Below are 18,251 nucleotides of genomic sequence, written 5' to 3'. Positions count from 1 at the left end.
TTTACAGTTTTGGAGACAAATTGTTACATTATGTGCACATTTGATTTATAAAACAAAATAATTATTATGAAAGAATAGAATACATTTTTAATGTAATTTGGTTTATAGAATGAAATTATTATTATGATATTATTAATTATTCCGAGTTTCATGGAATTCAAGTAATTAAGTAATATGATTCTGATATTATTTAGTATACTATCACTAGCAAGTAGAACTTCCTAGCATTCCAACTTGGACGACAAAATTTTTTCATCTCTTTTTAGGGTTACCTCCCTCTTTTGGCGAAAAAGGCAATGAGACTCCTATTTTCATCTCTTTTTATTCTCCCTCATAGTGTTATTCTCCCTCATAGTGTTATCTCCCTCTTACTAAGCACAATGTAACAGGGGATCATCATCAAAATCTTAGGTAAAAAGAGTTGAAGATTCAAGAAAAAAAGAACAGGCGTGGCTTCACTTTCTAAGAAAATTCTTTAGTTGCAACATTCACATTTACAGATCAACACCTAAAAATCCTGTTACTGAATGAAGCATCACATTTTAAGCGAATTAGCAGAAGCAATCAATTCGTGTCAGTTAGCCTCAAAAATTTCTATCATTTAAAGCCGCTTGATGTGTCATGAGCATAGTCTTGAAAACACAATGGACATTCCAGCCATATGTCCAACAAGCAATTTGGTCATTTGCCTCAGTGAGTTCATATTTGACTTGATACTGTTATTTTGAGTCTTTCAGCATATCATAGAGCACAAGTCTGTTATCCTTGCCTGTGAAATGTTAGTGGAAGGGAGTACCCTGAAGTTGCCGTTTCGCAAACAGGTCAATGTCAAGTCTGAGTTGCTCGTCATTATCTGCAATTATCAATGGAGACAAGTCAGAATGCAGTAAAAGGGGCAAATTCTTAAGCATGCTTCAACTACGTACTTGCAATTTAAAGTCCATTACTAAAAAATACTAGTTGTTTTACACCCCCCATTTTACCATTCTTGCTGTTTCCTACTTGTTGTAGCAAGCAGAGTTATCTATGATTACAAGTAAATCCAACCTATCTGATGCAAGATGCTTCAAAAATGGAGATGATATGGCATTCTGATGAAGAATACACTATATTTGAAGTCAGATGTGGTGAAAATGGGGTACCCTCTACTGGTGATAATAGAAATTATCTTTCTAGTTTTCATCTCTTCATGGTAATTATTATATGGATTAAAAAGAGGTTCACTGAAGAATTAGATAATAAGGGCTTTGCTGCTTTGGCCCACCTATGACAAAAAGAACAGTAATCATCACGAAATGAAGCCACTCAAGAATCATACATATACCTCACATGCATTTGTTCTGTCATTGCAGTTCCATCTTTTGCTAGGGATACAATCAATGAATGTACACCATCCGCAATAGTGGTTTATATCAATGCCTCGGAACACTGCTTCAAGACATCCAACAAGTCTGCAAAGGAAAGAAGCTCCACCTATAAGATCTAATGCGTTGTGAAAGGTGAACAACAAAAGAATTCAGCTTGACATTTAGGTGAACAAAACTTACAGAATAATAAACAGTAGAAGAGAAACGCTCCTCAGAATGGGCCTGTCCGGCTTCAGCTTCTGCTTCAAGTTAATGGAACTTTTGACACTATATTCAAAAAGGCCTGCTTTGTTTTTAGACAATTGTCTAATCTGAGGGGTGAACAAAAACACAAATCCGAGTAGAAATCCTGACATAAAAGCTCCAATATTTGCAAAATTGTCAATGTATGGTAGCAGACCAAGGAGGAAATTGATCGCAAATACTATGAAAACTACTGCTAGAGCTGCACACTGCAATGAACCACAGCAGGGATCGGTAAAATACAAGGTCAGTTGGATATAGACATAAGCAGGCACAAGGAGAAGAGTGTGAAGCACCTTGTTTGTGTATACTTTCCAGTTCCGAATAATCCCAGAAAGCATAGCTCCAAGTAATCCAAACAGAGCATCGGAAGAAGTAACCACAGGACTATTTCGAACAAAAAGTGAACATACCAAGCTACCAAAAAATGCAGATAGTAGGTAGATTATCCCAATCCTCACTGTTAAGCAGAAGTGAAAGAACAATAAGCTTTAACCAATCGTTAGCCAATCAAAATATAGCTTTTTTTATTTTTATTCACATGATCAATGCAAAGTGACGGTTATGCATATATCAGAGAGCATTGGTCTTACAAGGTCCATAATCTCGCTCCAAATGAATTCCAACAAAGATTATACAGCTGATGTTGATGGCAAAGTGTATGACCCCAGCATGTAACCAGGGACACACAAAGAGACGCCAAGTTCGGTGGTTCTGAGCCAAATCTGCCCTTTGAAGTGCCCCAACTTTTTCTAGACTGCAACAATACAAGAATGGTTTCAGCAAGAAAAGTAAGGCTAAAGGGTTGAAATAGCAAAATAAGACCAATACAAATCCAGAACCTCGTTTTCTTTTTTCTTGAAACAGCAGTCCAACAAAAAATGTTAGAGATGACAGGGTAAAAGGTTTCAAAAACTTTACATGACAACAAAAATAAAGTAAAATTATTCATCTGTTCTCCATTATTCCTTAGCAACTTAGTGACCAAAATCATAGCAAGTGGGCTATCAATTAGCGCTCATAAATAAAAAGAACAAAGAAACGGGTTATCAAACCTCTTCATTAACAAATGGTTCAAAGCACATTAATTAACTAACATTTCTTTTTCATCTTGAGTCTTCCCTCAGCTTCCAATAAACAATCCCCAAAAAGAATACTTGAAAACTCATCAAGTTTCAAGAAAGAAAACCCAAGCAAAAAGGAAATGAATTACTGACGTGGAAGCAGAGGGACCGAGCAGGGGATTCTCAGAGAGAGGCTGAAACAGAGCACTGCCGAGCGAGAAATAGTTGAAGAGCATGGTGGTTATAAAAGCCAGGAGGTGGAGGATGACGAAGATAGAAATGAGCCATGTGTCCGATGACCTCTGGCGGTAACGTGACTTGAAGAACGGAAATCTTCCTTCTGGCTGATTAATGCTTTCGGGGTGGTTGTTGCCCAAGGAGGGGGAGATTGGTGGCGGTGCTTCTTCGCTTTGGGGCTTGATTTCGATCTGGGTGTGGGGCTGATTGGCTGGGGTAGCTTCTTCCATTGAGAGAGAAAAAGAAAACACACCAAAGAAAAAAAGGGGTGTTTTTCGGGGTCAAAAGAAAAGAGAAAGAATTTGGAGGTTCTTGTTGTTGCCTCCCAATGCCAGTTAAGGTCTTAACCGTGGTGGACAGCGAGACAGAAGGATATTTTTCTCTCTCTAGAAGGTTGGGTTTGGCGGGAATTTCCGTTGAGTGAGGTTATTTTTCATCTTATTTTGAGTTATATAAGTAATGAATGGCAGGACAAACAAGTGGATCCGTGGCGCAATGGTAGCGCGTCTGACTCCAGATCAGAAGGTTGCGTGTTCGATTCACGTCGGGTTCAATTTCCCTTTTTTGGATTTCATCCATTACATTTGGGCTGGGCTGATGAGATTATATTTGGACCTTTGAAGACGAAAAGAAAACCAATATATTAATACAAAAGTAATGAGAAATTTTATATTTGGGCCTTTGAAGACGAAAAGATACCAAGATATTATTACAAAAGTAATGAGAAATTAATCAAACTAAAAGCCTTGGGGCTCCAACTCATTAAATAGATCAAAATCTCAAGCAAATTGCAAAAAATAAACAGCTAGTGAAAATAAGTCCTTTGATTACAAAAGGTTGCCAACCGGAATCTGCCCCTCCCCTTTTTATCCTCATTGATGTGAGGGCTAACCACAAGGCGGTGGTCCAACAGCTATATATAACAAATCACACAGCATATGATGAGGTCATTGAGTTCTACTGTAGCTTATCATAATAACTCTATAATATAATATTTGCTACTTATAATTAAACTTCTATTGGTCTCTTCCCGTGATATTTTTAAAATTATACAAATTTATTTACATAAATATTAAATATTTGATTAAATGATTGATACATACTATCAAAAAATTCGATTGATAATTGTTACAAAATTAAATTCGAATCCTTTTTATTTATTCACGTGTGCTAGGTTCGGTCAATCATATGTTATAGGGTTTTACCAAACTTGCCATGTTTAAGGAATTATGAGTCCAAATTTGTTAATCTGACTTCACCAGAAAAAGGATAAAGACACAAGTAATATTATCCAATAATTTACTCCAAGTGGAAGGAACAGACCGACGAAGTTGTTGACTGGCAAATTTCTTTATAATATGAATTGAACGCGGAAAATTAAAAAGCCGCTAATTCTGATTTGTTCCATTTAAAAATCACAGCTGTCAACTTCTCCTCTTCGTCTCATAAAGGAGAGGAGAAACAAATTTCTCCCCAAACAGTTCCATAGATACTGATGAATATTTCTCTATAAAGTATTAATGGTCGATTTGAATTTGATGTTTGTAATATTTCAATAATAAGGTTTTGATCCTTTACTCTAAGTTCATTGAATTTAATTATTATTTTTATTAAAAATTGATTTAAAAATAATTGATAGTGGTGTTAAATTTTATAAATAAATTTAGTTGCATGACTTTTTTATTAATGATGTGATATGTTAATTTGAATTTTTTTTTAATTTCTCAATACACATTAATAAAAAAATCTTTTTAATACTTTTAAAAATATATTAATTATTATTTAATTTCAATAATATATAATACTTTTAGATTGATATGTGTCATGTAATAAAAAAATTAATTCATTTCAACATATTATGTCATCACAAAAAAACCATGTCGTCCAAATTCAAGATAAATTCCTTTCAAAAAAAATTATTGCCAATTATTTTTAAATCAATCTTTAATAAAAATGTATATACTATATTTATTAAAACTGGAGTAAAAGGACTGTAATCACAGTCTGGAGATAGTGGGAGAATCAATTTTAGATTCCTAGATAATACTTACTTAAGCAATTCGGACTTTTTGATATATGATTTAATTAAAAAGAGTATGTATTTTTAGTTGATAGAGTTAAGTTTCATTTTTTAAAGTTAGTTAAAACTATATTTATATAATAGTAATATTTTGATATTAAATGGATTAGTTGACAGTTAATGTAATTAATGTATTGAGAAAAAAATTTACCTAATATGATAATCTTAAAGATTATATTAAGTTGACTAAAATTCTTTCTAAAATCATATTTATAACCATATAAAATCAAAAGACAACACATGGTATCTTTGATATTTTAAATTTTTTTTATTGTTAAAGGCATTTCTGATTTTTTTGATATATTATTTATTTATTTATTGCACTTAAAAAAGGGGGAGGGAGGAGTTACAGGAAGAGAATTAAATGAAAACACACTTTTTTTTCCCTTATCTTTCCATTTTGCTCCCTCCTTTACTGTATCTTTTCTTTTTTTCGTTTTTAATTATTTAAGAGATTATGATTTGTAATAAATTGAAAAGAAAAAAAAGACTAAACGATTGATTGGTCAATCAATTTGTATTTGTATTTTATTTTTTAACACAAAAATTATAATTCCTAAGCATAATGTAAAGGGAGAAAAATATTTATTTATTTTATCAAAAGAATTACTAATTATCTATAAAATGTATCTCCGCGCTGAAAATTTGGGGGAAAATTAGGTGGGGAGAGCTGTCACGTGCCGAGACTACTCTCGGGCCGTTACGGAGCTGCCTTCGCAACCATGTCGTCCGATCTACCAATCATTTCGATGGCGGGAACAGACGGCTATTAAAATCCCTTTCCACTTTTTTCTTTTTTAAATCTTTTTTTTCACAAATTTTAGTTCGTTGAATCTCTCTGATCCTCCTATTTATACACTCCCTATCGCTCAAGTTTACTCAATATACAGACGGGCACTCACCTTCTATTAAGGTCAATTTCTTTCCCAAAATAATTTCCTTCTCTTTTTCTTTTTAAATTTTATATCAAAATCCAAAGTTGTTTAAAGTTCAATTCAGTTAGGGTTTCCTTCTTGCAATTTTATTGAGTTTTTTTGTTCTTCATTTTATGTTAGGGGCATTGAAATGGATTCCGCAGCTCTGCACGAGGAGATCGACTCGTTCTTCGAGTCAGCTCCTCCGCTCAAAGATTCCTCTAAAGTCACCGACAAATTGAAACAATTCATCGAATTCAATTCTCCATCGTCAGGTACAACACCTCGTACCTAATCAAACATGTGTTACGTACTTGCCTACCGTGTACATATAATTATAATTATAGGTATGTATGTCCTATGTTATATTCAGGAGAAGGCAGAGGCAGGAGGGTTGTGTGCGTGACATCTGGCGGAACTACGGTTCCTCTGGAGCAGCGCTGTGTTCGATACATTGATAATTTTAGTTCAGGGAATAGAGGAGCGGCTTCCACAGAGTAAGCAATTGTAAAGCAATTTAAGTTGATATATTTTAATTGGGGGTGGATTTTTTTAACTGGTTGGATTTTTTTGCAGGTATTTTATAAAGGCTGGATACGCGGTTATATTTTTGTATCGGAGGTGAATTTGATGTTTGTTGATGGATTTAGATATGGATTATGTTTGTTTATGGTTAGTGGATAATTATATTGGTTCTTTTGTGTGTGCGCAGGGGAACCTGCCAACCATATTGCAGGTCTCTTCCTGAGGATCCTTTGTTGGAATGTTTTGAGATCGCTGATGATGTTGATATTCAAGGTTTGGAGATTATCTTGACCCCGAATTATATATCTTTTTTGAATGCTTCTCTTGTTATATACATTTGAGATTGGTCATTACTCAAATGCATTTAATTGGCGACCTTAGGTTAGGATAGGTCTTTTTGTGTCATTATATGGGTTACGTTAACAGTTTATTAAAGAAATTTAAGGGAGGGGTGGTGGTGGTTCATCATAGTTAATAGAATTGGAGTTCTTTATTTTATGCTGGCTTTGTTACGTTTTAATGACATTGATTTGTCAACTTTTAAACTAAAATATATGATAAAAATAGCTGGTGTTTCCTACTGAGATTATTGGGTTATGTGAAATATTACAGTGCGGCAACCACATTCTGAAGCAGTGAAGGGGGCCATTAGGGATCATCATGCTGTATGGACTGTTCATAACTTCATATTACTAATTTTTCAGTGTTCTCACTTTTATTTTATGACCTCAGTTTGGCTTTTGGCCCTTTTAGTTCATGATTGCAAGCCTAATTAGCATAACAGTTAGCCTTTTTGTACTTTTGTTGCAGGCAGTAGCAGGCGGTCTTCTTTTGAAACTACCCTTTACAACCATTTTTGAGTATCTTCAGGTTTGGCTTCAATAAACTTTTAAATGACTCCTTGAGGTTCTTAGCAGTGACTAACAATTTTTCCTTATATTGGTTTTTTCAATTTTTGCCTTACATCTTCTTTGAGGTTTCGAGATTACTTTTGGACATCTTTGTATGTTTGGGAACTAATAATATGTTTTTCATTGGTTGTGTTGGTTTTGTAATAGCTTTAATTGTTTGGTTAAGTGTATTTATAATTTTGGCTTGCCTTATATGCTTTTTCATGGGTGAGCTACCATTTTGGTTATAATAGCTTTGACTGCATGGCGTCCCATCTATGCTTTTGGCCAAGAGAACTATTGTAGCTTTAGCAGAAAAGGGCAATGGCTCTCTATCTTTATGAATACATGACTTGGAGAGAGATTTTTCTGAAGTGAATTGTAGGAGAAAATGTTAGGCAGTGTACTTTTTCTCTATATTTGGTAATTGTAGAGTCCTCATGGTCTTTAGATAGTGGCTCTTAATTGTACTTTTTGTGATTATACTGTAATATTAGTGAATCCATCCAATTTTCAAAAGAAAAAAAAAATATGAATGAATCCATCCTGTGCAGAGACCATCTCTTATATCTTGAATGCTTTTTTTTGCAAGAGCAGATGTTAAGGATAATTGCATTATCAATGAGAAGCCTTGGGCCTCATGCAATGTTTTATCTTGCTGCTGCAGTCTCCGACTTTTATGTTCCATGGAAGAGCATGGTAATGATTCAAGATAATGATCCTCTTCTTTTTGGCAGACTGAAATATTATTGTCATTTGAATAATCTTTTTATCTATCTCTCTATTTTGTAAAGAAGACTGATTAATTGCATAGGCAGAGCACAAGATTCAGTCAGCATCTGGCCCTTTGGACATGCGACTTATGCAAGTGCCAAAGATGCTCTTGGTGCTAAGGACGGAATGGACTCCCATGGCTTTCTGCATATCATTCAAGGTTAGACACGGTGGTGCACTTGCTTTAATGTTTGCTTTGAACGCTAGGACTAGGAATGATTGAAAAGGGTTGTTGATTCGATTGGCTCTAATTTATCCTGTTTTGCCTAACAGCTTGAGACGGACTCAAAGATTCTCTTAGAGAAGGCCAGTACGGCTCTTAAAAAGTACGAAATGCATTCAGTTGTGGCAAATGAGCTGCTGACCCGGAAAGAGGAGGTCATAGTTGTGACAAGCGGTGGGAATATTTTGGTTCACCGTGACAGGACTCGTACTGGTTCTGATGTGGAGGATCCTCTGGTTGAACTCCTTGTTGATAGGCACTCAACTTACATTAAAACAACTAGCACATGATCTTTAAGCAAACAGGAGGTACTTGATATACACTAGACGACTTTCAAAATCACATTTTACCCCTTGAAGTTCTCCATTCTATTGAAGATCTTTCGACATTGACACAGTTTTCCTTGTGCCACTGTTATAGAGTCTGTAACAAATTGTTTTCCTTCCTTGATTGTAACAACGTCTGCAACAAATTGTACTAAAAAATTGATAGCAGATACTGAACTCTGGAAGGAACTGATGAGCTGAATAATTTCTGTATGGCTAAACAAGACTTAGCCAGAGCTTCTGTTTCTTTTCCATCTTAAAGAAAAATGGAATAATGAATACCACTTGAAAATTTCCTGTCAAAAATTATTCTTCTGCTTTTTCGTTTACCCTTTTTAGCGTTTATTGAGTAAAATACTTCCATAAAGATGGCTGAAAATGACCTTTTTTTTTTTTTAATTGAATACTTGCAAATATCCATATGTATCCGACGCACAATTGCTTACACATAAATGCTGCTGTTAGGCAAACATGCAGCCTGTATTGTTTGAGTATCTGTTCAAACTGGGCTACCTGCTTACACCAGAGCTACATGTGTGTACAGTGTATCATGGCAAACACAAGCTAAATTTTCCACGTCTTTATTCCCATGACCTAATGCTCACGCCCAAATGTTTTAGCCCACCAAGCAGCAGGCCTACAGTTGGGTCAGAACCTATTAAGTTTAGCATGCATTTTGTTCAAACGTGTTAGTCTTTTAAATCCATCTGCTGCATTCTAGAACTGCAGTGTGAAAATGCAGAGGTTCACCAATAGTTCATAAAGAATAGGACCGGCTTTTAAACTGGTTCCCTTCTATGTTCACCTACCTGACTCATTTGGTCACCCTGTGCACCGACACATGCAGACACCCAACACCACACACGTAAGAGTGGAGAGGAAGGAAACTTTCAATCGTAAATAACAATTTCTTTCTTATATTTGGAACAATTTTATATACAGTTTCTCCTTTTCCTTTCTTTTAAGCACAAAAGTATGTATATGCATTGGGGATCTACCATGTGCTACATAAAGAATTAAATGGTGGCCCATATATACGAATTTTTCTATTGAGATTCATCATCTGTATCAAGTTCAAGGCCTTCTGCAGCTAAAAGCTGATTTATAACCTTCTTCTTTTCTTCCTCTGCTTTCTTTCGCATCAAATCCCTCTTCTTTAGCACAAGGGTATGCCGCTTAAGAGTATTGCTAAACTGTTCCATTGATGCCTTCTTTTCTTTTGCCAAGATTTTTCTCTCCTCTTCAGGATCTATCTGAAATTCCATCCAAACAAAACTTCTGAGAGATGTGGCAACATGAAGTAATGAAGCATAGAAATAGCAACTATCGCAAGGATTGAGACACCACCCGAAATTAATTACAAGCTCAGGACAAAGGCCTTTCCAAGTTCATCAAATTCTAAAGTGGAAATCTATTTCTTTAATGCTAAAACATGTGTGTACTTAAATTTATTTCAATGCCCTGCACTGGGTATAACTTCCCATAAATAAGATGGTAATCAGGCAAGTGGAAAATCTAGAATATGTTTAGAAAGCCCCCAAGTACATTTAGATTATTAGAATTTCAGAATTAGTACCTTAGAACGAGAAAGACGGCGGACACGGAGATTCAACTCACGCTGCTGCTGCTCAGCCCAAGCTGCAACAGCCATATCACCCCGCTGATCCCAAGCTTTTCTCTTTTTCATAAGCCACTCCATCCACGCTTGAGATGCCTGGAAGAATGGAGAAAATGGAAAATGCCACTCTTAAGGGGCTAGCTAACAAAGTAAAATAACGATAGAAAAATCCGACTTTGCTTAAGGCGTTTTAAAAACAATTGTAATTTCACCATTCCAAACAATTAAATCAATACATTACCTCTAACATCAAGTTCGTGTATTAACTTGATAAGCCATTATTTAGATTCAAAGAAAAACTAATGCAAGAAAAACAAAAGGGCAGTGAAAGTACTTATCTAGGTTTTTGGTAACAAAATAAATAGGAAGTCTGTGTACAAATCCCTTAGTTTAGAATTTTGAGATTCAAGTTAATAACCTAAGTATCTAAAATCTAAAACAGCAAGGTTATATAATTGTAAACTATGAAAACAATTTGGATTGAAAATATTAGATCTTTCACTGCACAGCTTATGTCTACAATTTCAAATTTGATATTTGTTTTGACTCTTAAAATGATCACAAAGCGCATAGTGTTAAAAACCAATTTAAAAAATAATTGTGATGACTACTCCACAAGAAAATGCACATCTAAGTAGACTGACTCCATTAGAAAACATCTAAGTAGACCGAAGCGAAGTTTCATATCTTACCTTCATCGGATTGACCCGGTTATCCATATCATATTGTCTCCGTCTCTCCACATCTATGAGCAATTCATAAGCAGCTTGAATCTTAATGAATCTTGCTTCAGCAGTTTCACCTTTTTCAAGAGCCCCTTTACCATCATAGACTTCAATATTGAAAATTGATCAGTTAGTAAGAACAGATGCGAAATTTTTTAAGAAATTGCAGAAGTGGCCATGAACTTCCAGTGAAATAGATAAAAACATCTATTATAGCATCCAGAAGGAGTCATAAAGGGTTAAACTTAACATGACATAACATTGTTACACTCTCCTCTCAACAGTCTCAGATGCTAATTCCTATTTGGTGCAGACATATGCGTTTCACATGGAAACATTGTGCCATGAGAGATACCCGAAACAATTCCTGAGAATAATAACCTCCCATCACCGCATAACCACCTTGTAGTTTAAGGTATCAGTCACAACTACTAGAAAAATGGCTACCGGAATGATGAGCACATGCTTAAAAATGAAAGGATACAAGATGCCATCAATTAACCTAATATTGAAACCTTAGACGCATATTTCAGTTGAAACTTAAAACAATTTGAATGTTTCCAAATCAATATAAAACCCACATACCATCAGGATGATAGAATTTGGCCAAGCGCCTGTAGGCAGTTTTTATCTGCTCTTCATCGGCATCCCTTTCTAACTCTGTTGTTTAGAAATCAAAATTTCAAATATAATTGGATTAATTACGCAAACCAAAACACAATAGATTAATATATGGTTTTTGTTTTCCTCTGCAATATAACCAAACTTTAAAAGAATGGAGCTTTTTCTCATCAACCTAACACGGCATAAGCTTAAAAATGCAATAAAATTAATTACCAAGAGTTTCATAGGGAGATTTTTGATCGGTCCAATTCGATGCCCTAACGAGAGTCCTCCTTTGATTGACACGAAACCAGGGCTCCTTCCTGCTCAAATCTCTAGACAAATCCAACCAAGGAGAGAACAAAGATGGCCTAATATTAGGATTTCGAAAGGAAACCCTAATTCTGGATCGAGCTTGATGCTGGTGGTGGTGGTGGTGGTGGTGCCTGCTACAACACATGAACGAAGAAAAGACCGTGTGCGGTCTACAAATTGTCCTCAAATTGCTCATTTCCTCTTCTCTTTTCTGGGGTTAAAAATGAGCTTAAATTATTAAAAAATTCAAGAAAAATGAGAAGCAAGATTATAGGAGAAATGAAAAATTAGGGTTTTTTGGGGGCGAAAGAAATGGGGATTTTTGCATGGTTGAGTAAGAAAAACAAAGAAAGACGTGAAGGAAGTGACGAGGTTCTGATAAGAACATTTGAATCTGACCGAATCTTGGTTTTTTTTTCCTCCTCCATTTTTTGTTTTTGTTTTTTTCTGTCAACATATATTTTCATTTAAATATTTTAATAAAATCTTTAGTTTTTTATCGAATAGAAGTAATTTTGAGATTTTTTTAAATATTTTAAAGATTTTTTAAAGTATTTTGTCAAATTACTTTAATTTGATAAAAAATTAAAGATTTTAAAAAATTCTAAAATAAATTTATATTTTTTTATATTTTCAATCAAATTCTTATATTTTTATTTTAAACTAAATATATACTTATAACTAATTATTGACTAATTACATTAAAATGATATTTCTAATTTTTATACTTACTTCACATTATGTAAATGTGACATTAACAAGTCAAACTAAAAAATCATATTATCACTTTAAGAAATATATCAATTAATTTTTATTTTTGTTGACCGGGTTGAAATTTGTGGACGACCGGCGCCTCTTGCTTTGGTTTAAAATGGAAATACATTACACGGTTGACGGTTGTTTGTGCTAATCAATTGGTATTTTTGCAACTCTTTTTGACTCGTATCTTAGGTGGCTTTTTTATGGCTTATTTTTAGAAAATTCAATGTTTTAATTTCTCCTTTTTGTTCTCAGCTGATGGGTTATGGCAGAACTGGCTCCTTGTTTGTATATTGCAAACCATAGTGGGGTTGAACTTTGGGCTGAAGGTTGAAGTACAAGTCAAGTAATGGCCCCAATCCAATTTGCAGAAGGTCTAAAGGATGGCTTATTCTGGCTAATGGTTCACCTGTAGCAGGAAAAAAGAATCCTTTTTTCTCTTAATTTCTGATAGTATCATGTATCTTTTGTTCCACTAACTTCAATAATTCAATAATGCCAAAAATAGTGTAAAGACAAGCTTAGTAATATAGTTCTCCGCCTTCCAAACAATACAGTACTATACAACACCTGAAAATCTAACTTTAATGACCTAAAATTCTTCTTGATACACAGCATAAGGATTCGTATTTACAGGTTTTATGCTCAAGAAGTTTCTTTTGAAAAATTATAAGCACATACATATTGTAGTTCATACAACAGGACCTCCAAAAATCCATTTCTTACCAGTTGAACTACACCCTACATATAATTGCTGGTTCTCTAAGTTCTATCTTTACAGACTAGGCAGGTTCACGTGGACGGGCAGCCCAAAGTGAACTGAGAGCACGTAGGCGATGAAAGTATTCCCCCAAGGCAAGTAAACCTCGAGCTGCTTGACGAGTTGTTAAGATTCGAGCCATCTGCTGCAACGTCTGTTGGCGGAGGTGATCAGCCTGTTTTGAGGAAAAGCACATTCAAAATCCAGTAAAAAAGTGTAAATTTAGGGCCATATACTAGAGCAAAATTCAACATTCTAAATAACATTCTCTTTTTCTTCATATGTGTTTTATGGACTCTGTTTTTAAGAGTTTAAATGGTTAATTAGCATTCTGTTGAGGATATCGCGGGTGCCTGACAACTGTTACAAGACTCCAAGGACGGATGAACTCCATGTTGAAAAAGGATGTTGATAAAGCCTGAGGCAAAGATTTAAAGCTTTTCTTTCAGGATGGAATCCAAAATTTAAAGCTTAGTAAAGATTTCTCTAAATTCCTTGAAAGAAAAAATCCCATTCTCCCACCTCCCGTAAATTCTGAAAGCACCTAAGAGTCAACTTCATTTATTATTATTTTATGTAGACTAAAGGAATTCTTTTTTGTGGGGTATATTATTACCCTTCTTGGAGAAATCAGGAAGTCAGGCGAGGCAATTTGCTACAAGCTAATCTTCATGTAAAAAAAGGAGCCACAAGTTTTCTTTCCCAACCCCCACTGCCCTTCAATTTCTCATTTAACAGATTGCACTTAAAATATATTTAAGATCAAGAAATCAAATGCAGTTAAAGGAAAGAATTCACGGGGCACTAAATGGTTCCAAGCAATTCATAACAACAACTTGATGTCCAATCAAAAAAGTTATTTTTTTTAAATAATAGGACAAAAAATTTAATGATGAAAACGTAATGTCAAACCTGGTTTACAAAGCCCTCTAAGGCTTCCAACTTATCAATTGCAGCAGCCATTTGAACTCTGTAGTTTCCTGAACTCAAATCAGCTGCAACACTCTGGGCCAAATTCTGCTGGAGTTTATCAATTCCTTGGGAAAGAGCATCTTCAGCTTGCTGAGAAGATTGTCGAAGGTTACAGACCTCCAAATGTTGTTGATCAGTCAAGGGCTCAATTTGTGACATGACAGCCTGTACAAAAAGAATTCACAGTTTCATAATTCACGAGTAGAAAAGTTTGTTAATTATTGTTGCATCAGCCCTGCAATAGTTTATTATCATAAGAAGTTATTGATCTCAGTAGGCAGCTCGTATATAGCATTTCCAGGAACAGACAACAAGGTCTCAAGATGGTAGCTTAACGTAAAGCTTATCTGTTATAGTCTTTTAAAGTTTAAGGACCATGCAAAAGAAATTAATGACCTAAAATCTTCAAACAAAATTCATATAGTTAAGGATATATGTACTACTCTTTACTCTTAGAGTAGTCAAAAGATCTGCAGTCTTTTTTGAAATAGAGGGATGATAATGCAAGAATTATCATCTGCAGTCTTTACCCAAGAATTAGGTCCATGATAATGCAATAGAGGGATGATCAGATAATTAGTAACCAATAAAAGATCTGCAGTCTTTTGACAAAAATGAGTTATGAGACGAAGCATTACATTTAAAAGCTCTGATGGGCGAAACCCGCCAATCCAGTGGAAGAAACGCTCAGCTGAAGTTCTCCATATGCCTGAGATCAAATAGAAGATGTCTGCCTTTGCAGCATCTGCTTTCATGCGGAACAAATTGCAATAGTGGTTCAAGCCACTTTCTACCAGAATTCGGAGCTCTATATCAGTAATATGTGCCTGGAGTGCACTTCTAAGTTCACATATCTGTTTATTTTGCTCTTCAACCCAGTGTCCATATTCCATCTCAAATGCAGTGATCCCTGCAAAAGTCAAATTAAACTTTTCTGAAGAAGAAACCAAGATGTGGTCACTGAACATTCACATGGGACATATGATATCCTGAGAGAAACCTTTATTCAGAATTGGTTACTAGTTAATGTAAGATAAGGTAAAATATGTCTGGTTTCTTGGAAGCTATATCAGAGAAATCATCCATATAAACCACGAAATCACATTAACAGATGTGTTTTGCATTGAGAGAACTTCAAACATCATGTTCTTGTGAAAAAAACACTATTCTAGTGACATGTTCAGTAGGAATGGGCTCTGATGGTCCTATTCAGTATTCCTAGCTTTCCATAAGCTTCTGAGAAATTCTGGTCAAAATATAGAAAACATACAGAGAAATAGAATTTCTTCAAATCATCTAATTGCATGAATGCTAATCCTCTGCCAAGTTTTTAAAAGAACCATTTTTTTTTTCTAAAAGAACCATATCCAAGGGCCAAAGGTGGGAAAAGTAAAGAGAAACAGAGTTAAAAGAAAAAGAGACTTCTCTTCTTTTTATATGCAGTTTGTAGCAGGGAAGGGATTCTATTAAACTGGAATTTGGATAGAGAGAAAGGAAAAGCATTGCTATGCAACAGAGGAACCATATACCATTTCCTAGCAATTTGCAATATCCATGAGCCAAAAGTTGCAAAGATATTAGAGTGCTGTGTCTCTCCATTATTTGATGAAACATTAGCAAAAACTCGTATTAATAATATATATATATATATATATTGAGATTCTTTGTCCGCATTTCCAATCATGCAATATCATTACAGGGAATGTCAGAATACCAGAAGAACAAAAACTGTCCAAAATTTATTTCAAAACTCATAGCTTCAAATATCAGATAGCATGATTTTACAAACTAATAAATATGCAAGTATACTAACTTCCATTCATGACATTAGTGAATAAAACCATTGAATTTACCTATGTTATAAAAGTACTAACAAGATGACAAAATCTTGATCATCAGGGAACAATTATATTGCAGTAAATTAAGATGTTGGGAAGCTAAATATAATCTGTGAGCCCATCTCTAAAGCAAATAATATAATTGAAGCAGATGAAATCACAAACCTGAGTTTACAGTTCCAGACAATCCAAAATAACCAGTATCTGATGCACTGCTTATGTATATACCCTGCATTAAGGCATTGCCTAATTGATTATGCATGCCACATCTAGAAACCTGATCAATATTTTCTTGAAAAATAAAGAAATGCATCGTTAATAAAAGGTGAAAACATGCTGGGGGAGAGAGAGAGAGAGAGTGTGTGTGTCTTCACTTCACCTGCTGTCTAGCTCTTTCAAGTTCTTGCTCCAATTGAGCTAGTTTCAAACGACTTGATTCTAATTGTTGAACATAGGCCTGTAAGAAAAAAATCAAATCATAAATATTTGTATATTTCCAAACAATGAAATAACTATAACATAGCACATATTTCATATGGCATGCATTTTCCTTCCACCTTTTTCCGTAGACGACTTTTACGAGCAGCTTCACGATTTTGTGCTAGACGCCTTTGTATCTGCACATATTACATGTCTATAAATAAAAGATAAATACAATTGAAACAAGTAGGAGGTCCGCAGAACAAATAGATTTACAATTGAGGACAGCTACTACATGGCAGCAGAACAGGAACTACACTGCTGCTGGAAAACTCAATTACCCCTGAAAAGAATTTTCTACCTAAGAATAACAGAATCAAGTAATTTACTTTCATTTTTTTAAAATGTACTATTTAGTCCATGATAGTAAAACCTTGGGGAATAGAATTGATTGTACAACGAATTGCATCAAAACACAAACGCTTATGTCTGAACTTAAAATTATATAATACTTGGAAGCATATCAAAAGCATAAATACTCATGAGTAGCACATATGACATAAAGGCTAGTCATGGATAAATAGTGGATAACAAAGCTAGCTTTTGTAAAATGTCCATGAGGGAAGGATGGGTGTATAGTGGGGAGAGAGAGGGAAAGGAGATGCTGTAAACTCATCACCTTATCAGTGGGCTTGTTTGTTTCTTGATCACTTCTGGAAGGTTCAACTTGCTCACAAGATATATATTCAGCCTATGATTTAAATCAGAATAATTTAGTTATATCCTGCAATTGGAAGAAAAAGCTCAAGCATCCATTCATGAAATAAAACCGAATGCAACCTCACCTTGTTGTCTAGCCTAACATCCACCTGCACAATTGTGGATGACCCTGTATTTGGACTATTGTCACTGTTGAAGACATCTCCCCACCTGCTTATCTGGTGGAATTGCTCATATATTGCCATCCTCTTGGTAAGTTCAGTTGATGGAGAGCTCATACTCTATCAAGCAACTGGAACAGAGAACCAAAAACAGACAAACAGCAGATTGATTCATTGTCTTTTGCATCAGAAGAACGCATAACCAAAGAACAGGGAACTTTTTCCTCCTAAAGTGAGGAAAGCGAGTTATGCAAAGATGTCAATGGTAAGACAGTTTTGTTCTTTCCATAAAGCAACAAAATCATGGGCAAGGACACCGAATGGGAAATTTCAACAATGCTCACACAGTTTCCTTACCTCTGCCTATGGACAGATCTCCATGGCTTGATACAATTCCTGAAAAAGATATTCGCAACAACAATCACTTCAATATCAGCAAAAGTGGGCCAAAAGTCACAAAACTACCAAGCAAGTTCAGCTATGGCAGGAGTGATATGAAAAAGCAATTAAGCAGCAGCAAAGTGATTGGTATGTGGATGTGGACATAGTTGGCTTTCTTTTTTGAGGAAGTTAATCAATTGAGTTATTTCAAGAGCATCCCTCACTGGTACTCATTTGAATTAAGGCTTTTTTTTATGGAGTCTGATTAAGGTTTCTGGAATTCTGCACAGGCAATAAAAGTGAGCCCCCCACCCCCCCCAACCCAAACACACACAC

At 35.0% G+C, this 18,251-nt stretch overlaps 4 protein-coding genes and 1 non-coding gene across 7 annotated transcripts in view; 2 read left to right on the top strand and 3 right to left on the bottom strand.

Moving 5' to 3' along the window:
* LOC18592237 (RHOMBOID-like protein 8) lies at window positions 429-3,220 on the bottom strand. 2 transcript variants are annotated; one of them, XM_018125439.1, is made up of 6 exons: window positions 2,828-3,220; window positions 2,204-2,367; window positions 1,907-2,070; window positions 1,548-1,819; window positions 1,325-1,451; window positions 429-853 (listed from the first exon to the last, which is right to left on the bottom strand). In XM_018125439.1, exons 1-6 carry the CDS (start codon window positions 3,139-3,141, stop codon window positions 734-736), a joined length of 1,161 nt encoding a protein of 386 aa, XP_017980928.1. In that variant the 5' UTR covers window positions 3,142-3,220; the 3' UTR covers window positions 429-733. The 2 variants fall into 2 exon arrangements, with proteins under 2 accessions (XP_017980928.1, XP_017980927.1); XM_018125438.1 differs by having other exon boundaries at window positions 1,548-2,070.
* Window positions 3,393-3,464, top strand: TRNAW-CCA. Its single transcript has one exon. It is a non-coding gene; the product is annotated as a tRNA-Trp (tRNA).
* On the top strand, window positions 5,674-8,949 carry LOC18592236 (phosphopantothenate--cysteine ligase 2). Its single transcript, XM_018125851.1, has 10 exons — window positions 5,674-5,904; window positions 6,047-6,180; window positions 6,279-6,402; window positions 6,482-6,526; window positions 6,618-6,703; window positions 7,043-7,095; window positions 7,241-7,300; window positions 7,918-8,019; window positions 8,135-8,254; window positions 8,368-8,949. The coding sequence occupies exons 2-10, from the start codon at window positions 6,057-6,059 to the stop codon at window positions 8,605-8,607; spliced, it is 954 nt and encodes a 317-aa protein (XP_017981340.1). The 5' UTR covers window positions 5,674-5,904; window positions 6,047-6,056; the 3' UTR covers window positions 8,608-8,949.
* LOC18592235 (dnaJ-like protein MG002) lies at window positions 9,529-12,331 on the bottom strand. The gene is made up of 5 exons (XM_007018839.2): window positions 11,824-12,331; window positions 11,572-11,646; window positions 10,954-11,093; window positions 10,220-10,357; window positions 9,529-9,896 (listed from the first exon to the last, which is right to left on the bottom strand). Exons 1-5 carry the CDS (start codon window positions 12,098-12,100, stop codon window positions 9,690-9,692), a joined length of 837 nt encoding a protein of 278 aa, XP_007018901.2. The 5' UTR covers window positions 12,101-12,331; the 3' UTR covers window positions 9,529-9,689.
* The window catches only part of LOC18592234 (transcription factor TGA7), a 6,121-nt gene continuing 1,038 nt past the window's right edge, over window positions 13,169-18,251 (bottom strand). Inside the window, exons 2-10 of one of the 2 annotated variants that reach the window (XM_018125848.1) lie at window positions 17,892-17,930; window positions 17,499-17,665; window positions 17,333-17,404; window positions 16,791-16,850; window positions 16,613-16,690; window positions 16,399-16,510; window positions 15,034-15,305; window positions 14,336-14,560; window positions 13,169-13,598 (exon numbers count right to left, since the gene is read on the bottom strand). In XM_018125848.1, the coding sequence (XP_017981337.1) occupies window positions 13,446-13,598; window positions 14,336-14,560; window positions 15,034-15,305; window positions 16,399-16,510; window positions 16,613-16,690; window positions 16,791-16,850; window positions 17,333-17,404; window positions 17,499-17,651 (1,125 nt within the window). In that variant the 5' untranslated portion in view covers window positions 17,652-17,665; window positions 17,892-17,930 and the 3' untranslated portion in view covers window positions 13,169-13,445. The remainder of the gene's footprint in view (window positions 13,599-14,335; window positions 14,561-15,033; window positions 15,306-16,398; window positions 16,511-16,612; window positions 16,691-16,790; window positions 16,851-17,332; window positions 17,405-17,498; window positions 17,666-17,891; window positions 17,931-18,251) is intronic. The other variant, XM_018125849.1, reaches the window with a different exon arrangement.

Source organism: Theobroma cacao, chromosome 8, assembly GCF_000208745.1.
Source record: "Theobroma cacao cultivar B97-61/B2 chromosome 8, Criollo_cocoa_genome_V2, whole genome shotgun sequence".
Classification (NCBI taxonomy): Eukaryota; Viridiplantae; Streptophyta; class Magnoliopsida; order Malvales; family Malvaceae; genus Theobroma; species Theobroma cacao.
The sequence above is the reverse complement of the archived record's forward strand: the minus strand, read 5'-3'. Positions and strand labels throughout refer to the sequence as shown.

What these genes read in the sequence shown, in the direction of transcription:
- LOC18592237 (XM_018125438.1), bottom strand. Translation starts at nt 3,141, where the DNA reads ATGGAAGAAGCTACCCCAGCCAATCAGCCCCACACCCAGATCGAAATC. An exon ending in CTTCTACTGTTTATTATTCT is followed by an intron (nt 1,452 to 1,547) that starts GTAAGTTTTGTT and finishes TTTCCTTTGCAG; the next exon opens with ACTTGTTGGATGTCTTGAAG. An exon ending in ACAGAACAAATGCATGTGAG is followed by an intron (nt 854 to 1,324) that starts GTATATGTATGA and finishes TGATAATTGCAG; the next exon opens with ATAATGACGAGCAACTCAGA.
- LOC18592236 (XM_018125851.1), top strand. Translation starts at nt 6,057, where the DNA reads ATGGATTCCGCAGCTCTGCACGAGGAGATCGACTCGTTCTTCGAGTCA. An exon ending in AGAGGAGCGGCTTCCACAGA is followed by an intron (nt 6,403 to 6,481) that starts GTAAGCAATTGT and finishes ATTTTTTTGCAG; the next exon opens with GTATTTTATAAAGGCTGGAT. An exon ending in ATGTTCCATGGAAGAGCATG is followed by an intron (nt 8,020 to 8,134) that starts GTAATGATTCAA and finishes TTAATTGCATAG; the next exon opens with GCAGAGCACAAGATTCAGTC.
- LOC18592235 (XM_007018839.2), bottom strand. Translation starts at nt 12,100, where the DNA reads ATGAGCAATTTGAGGACAATTTGTAGACCGCACACGGTCTTTTCTTCG. An exon ending in CAAATTCTATCATCCTGATG is followed by an intron (nt 11,094 to 11,571) that starts GTATGTGGGTTT and finishes TCAATATTGAAG; the next exon opens with TCTATGATGGTAAAGGGGCT. An exon ending in GCCGTCTTTCTCGTTCTAAG is followed by an intron (nt 9,897 to 10,219) that starts GTACTAATTCTG and finishes ATGGAATTTCAG; the next exon opens with ATAGATCCTGAAGAGGAGAG.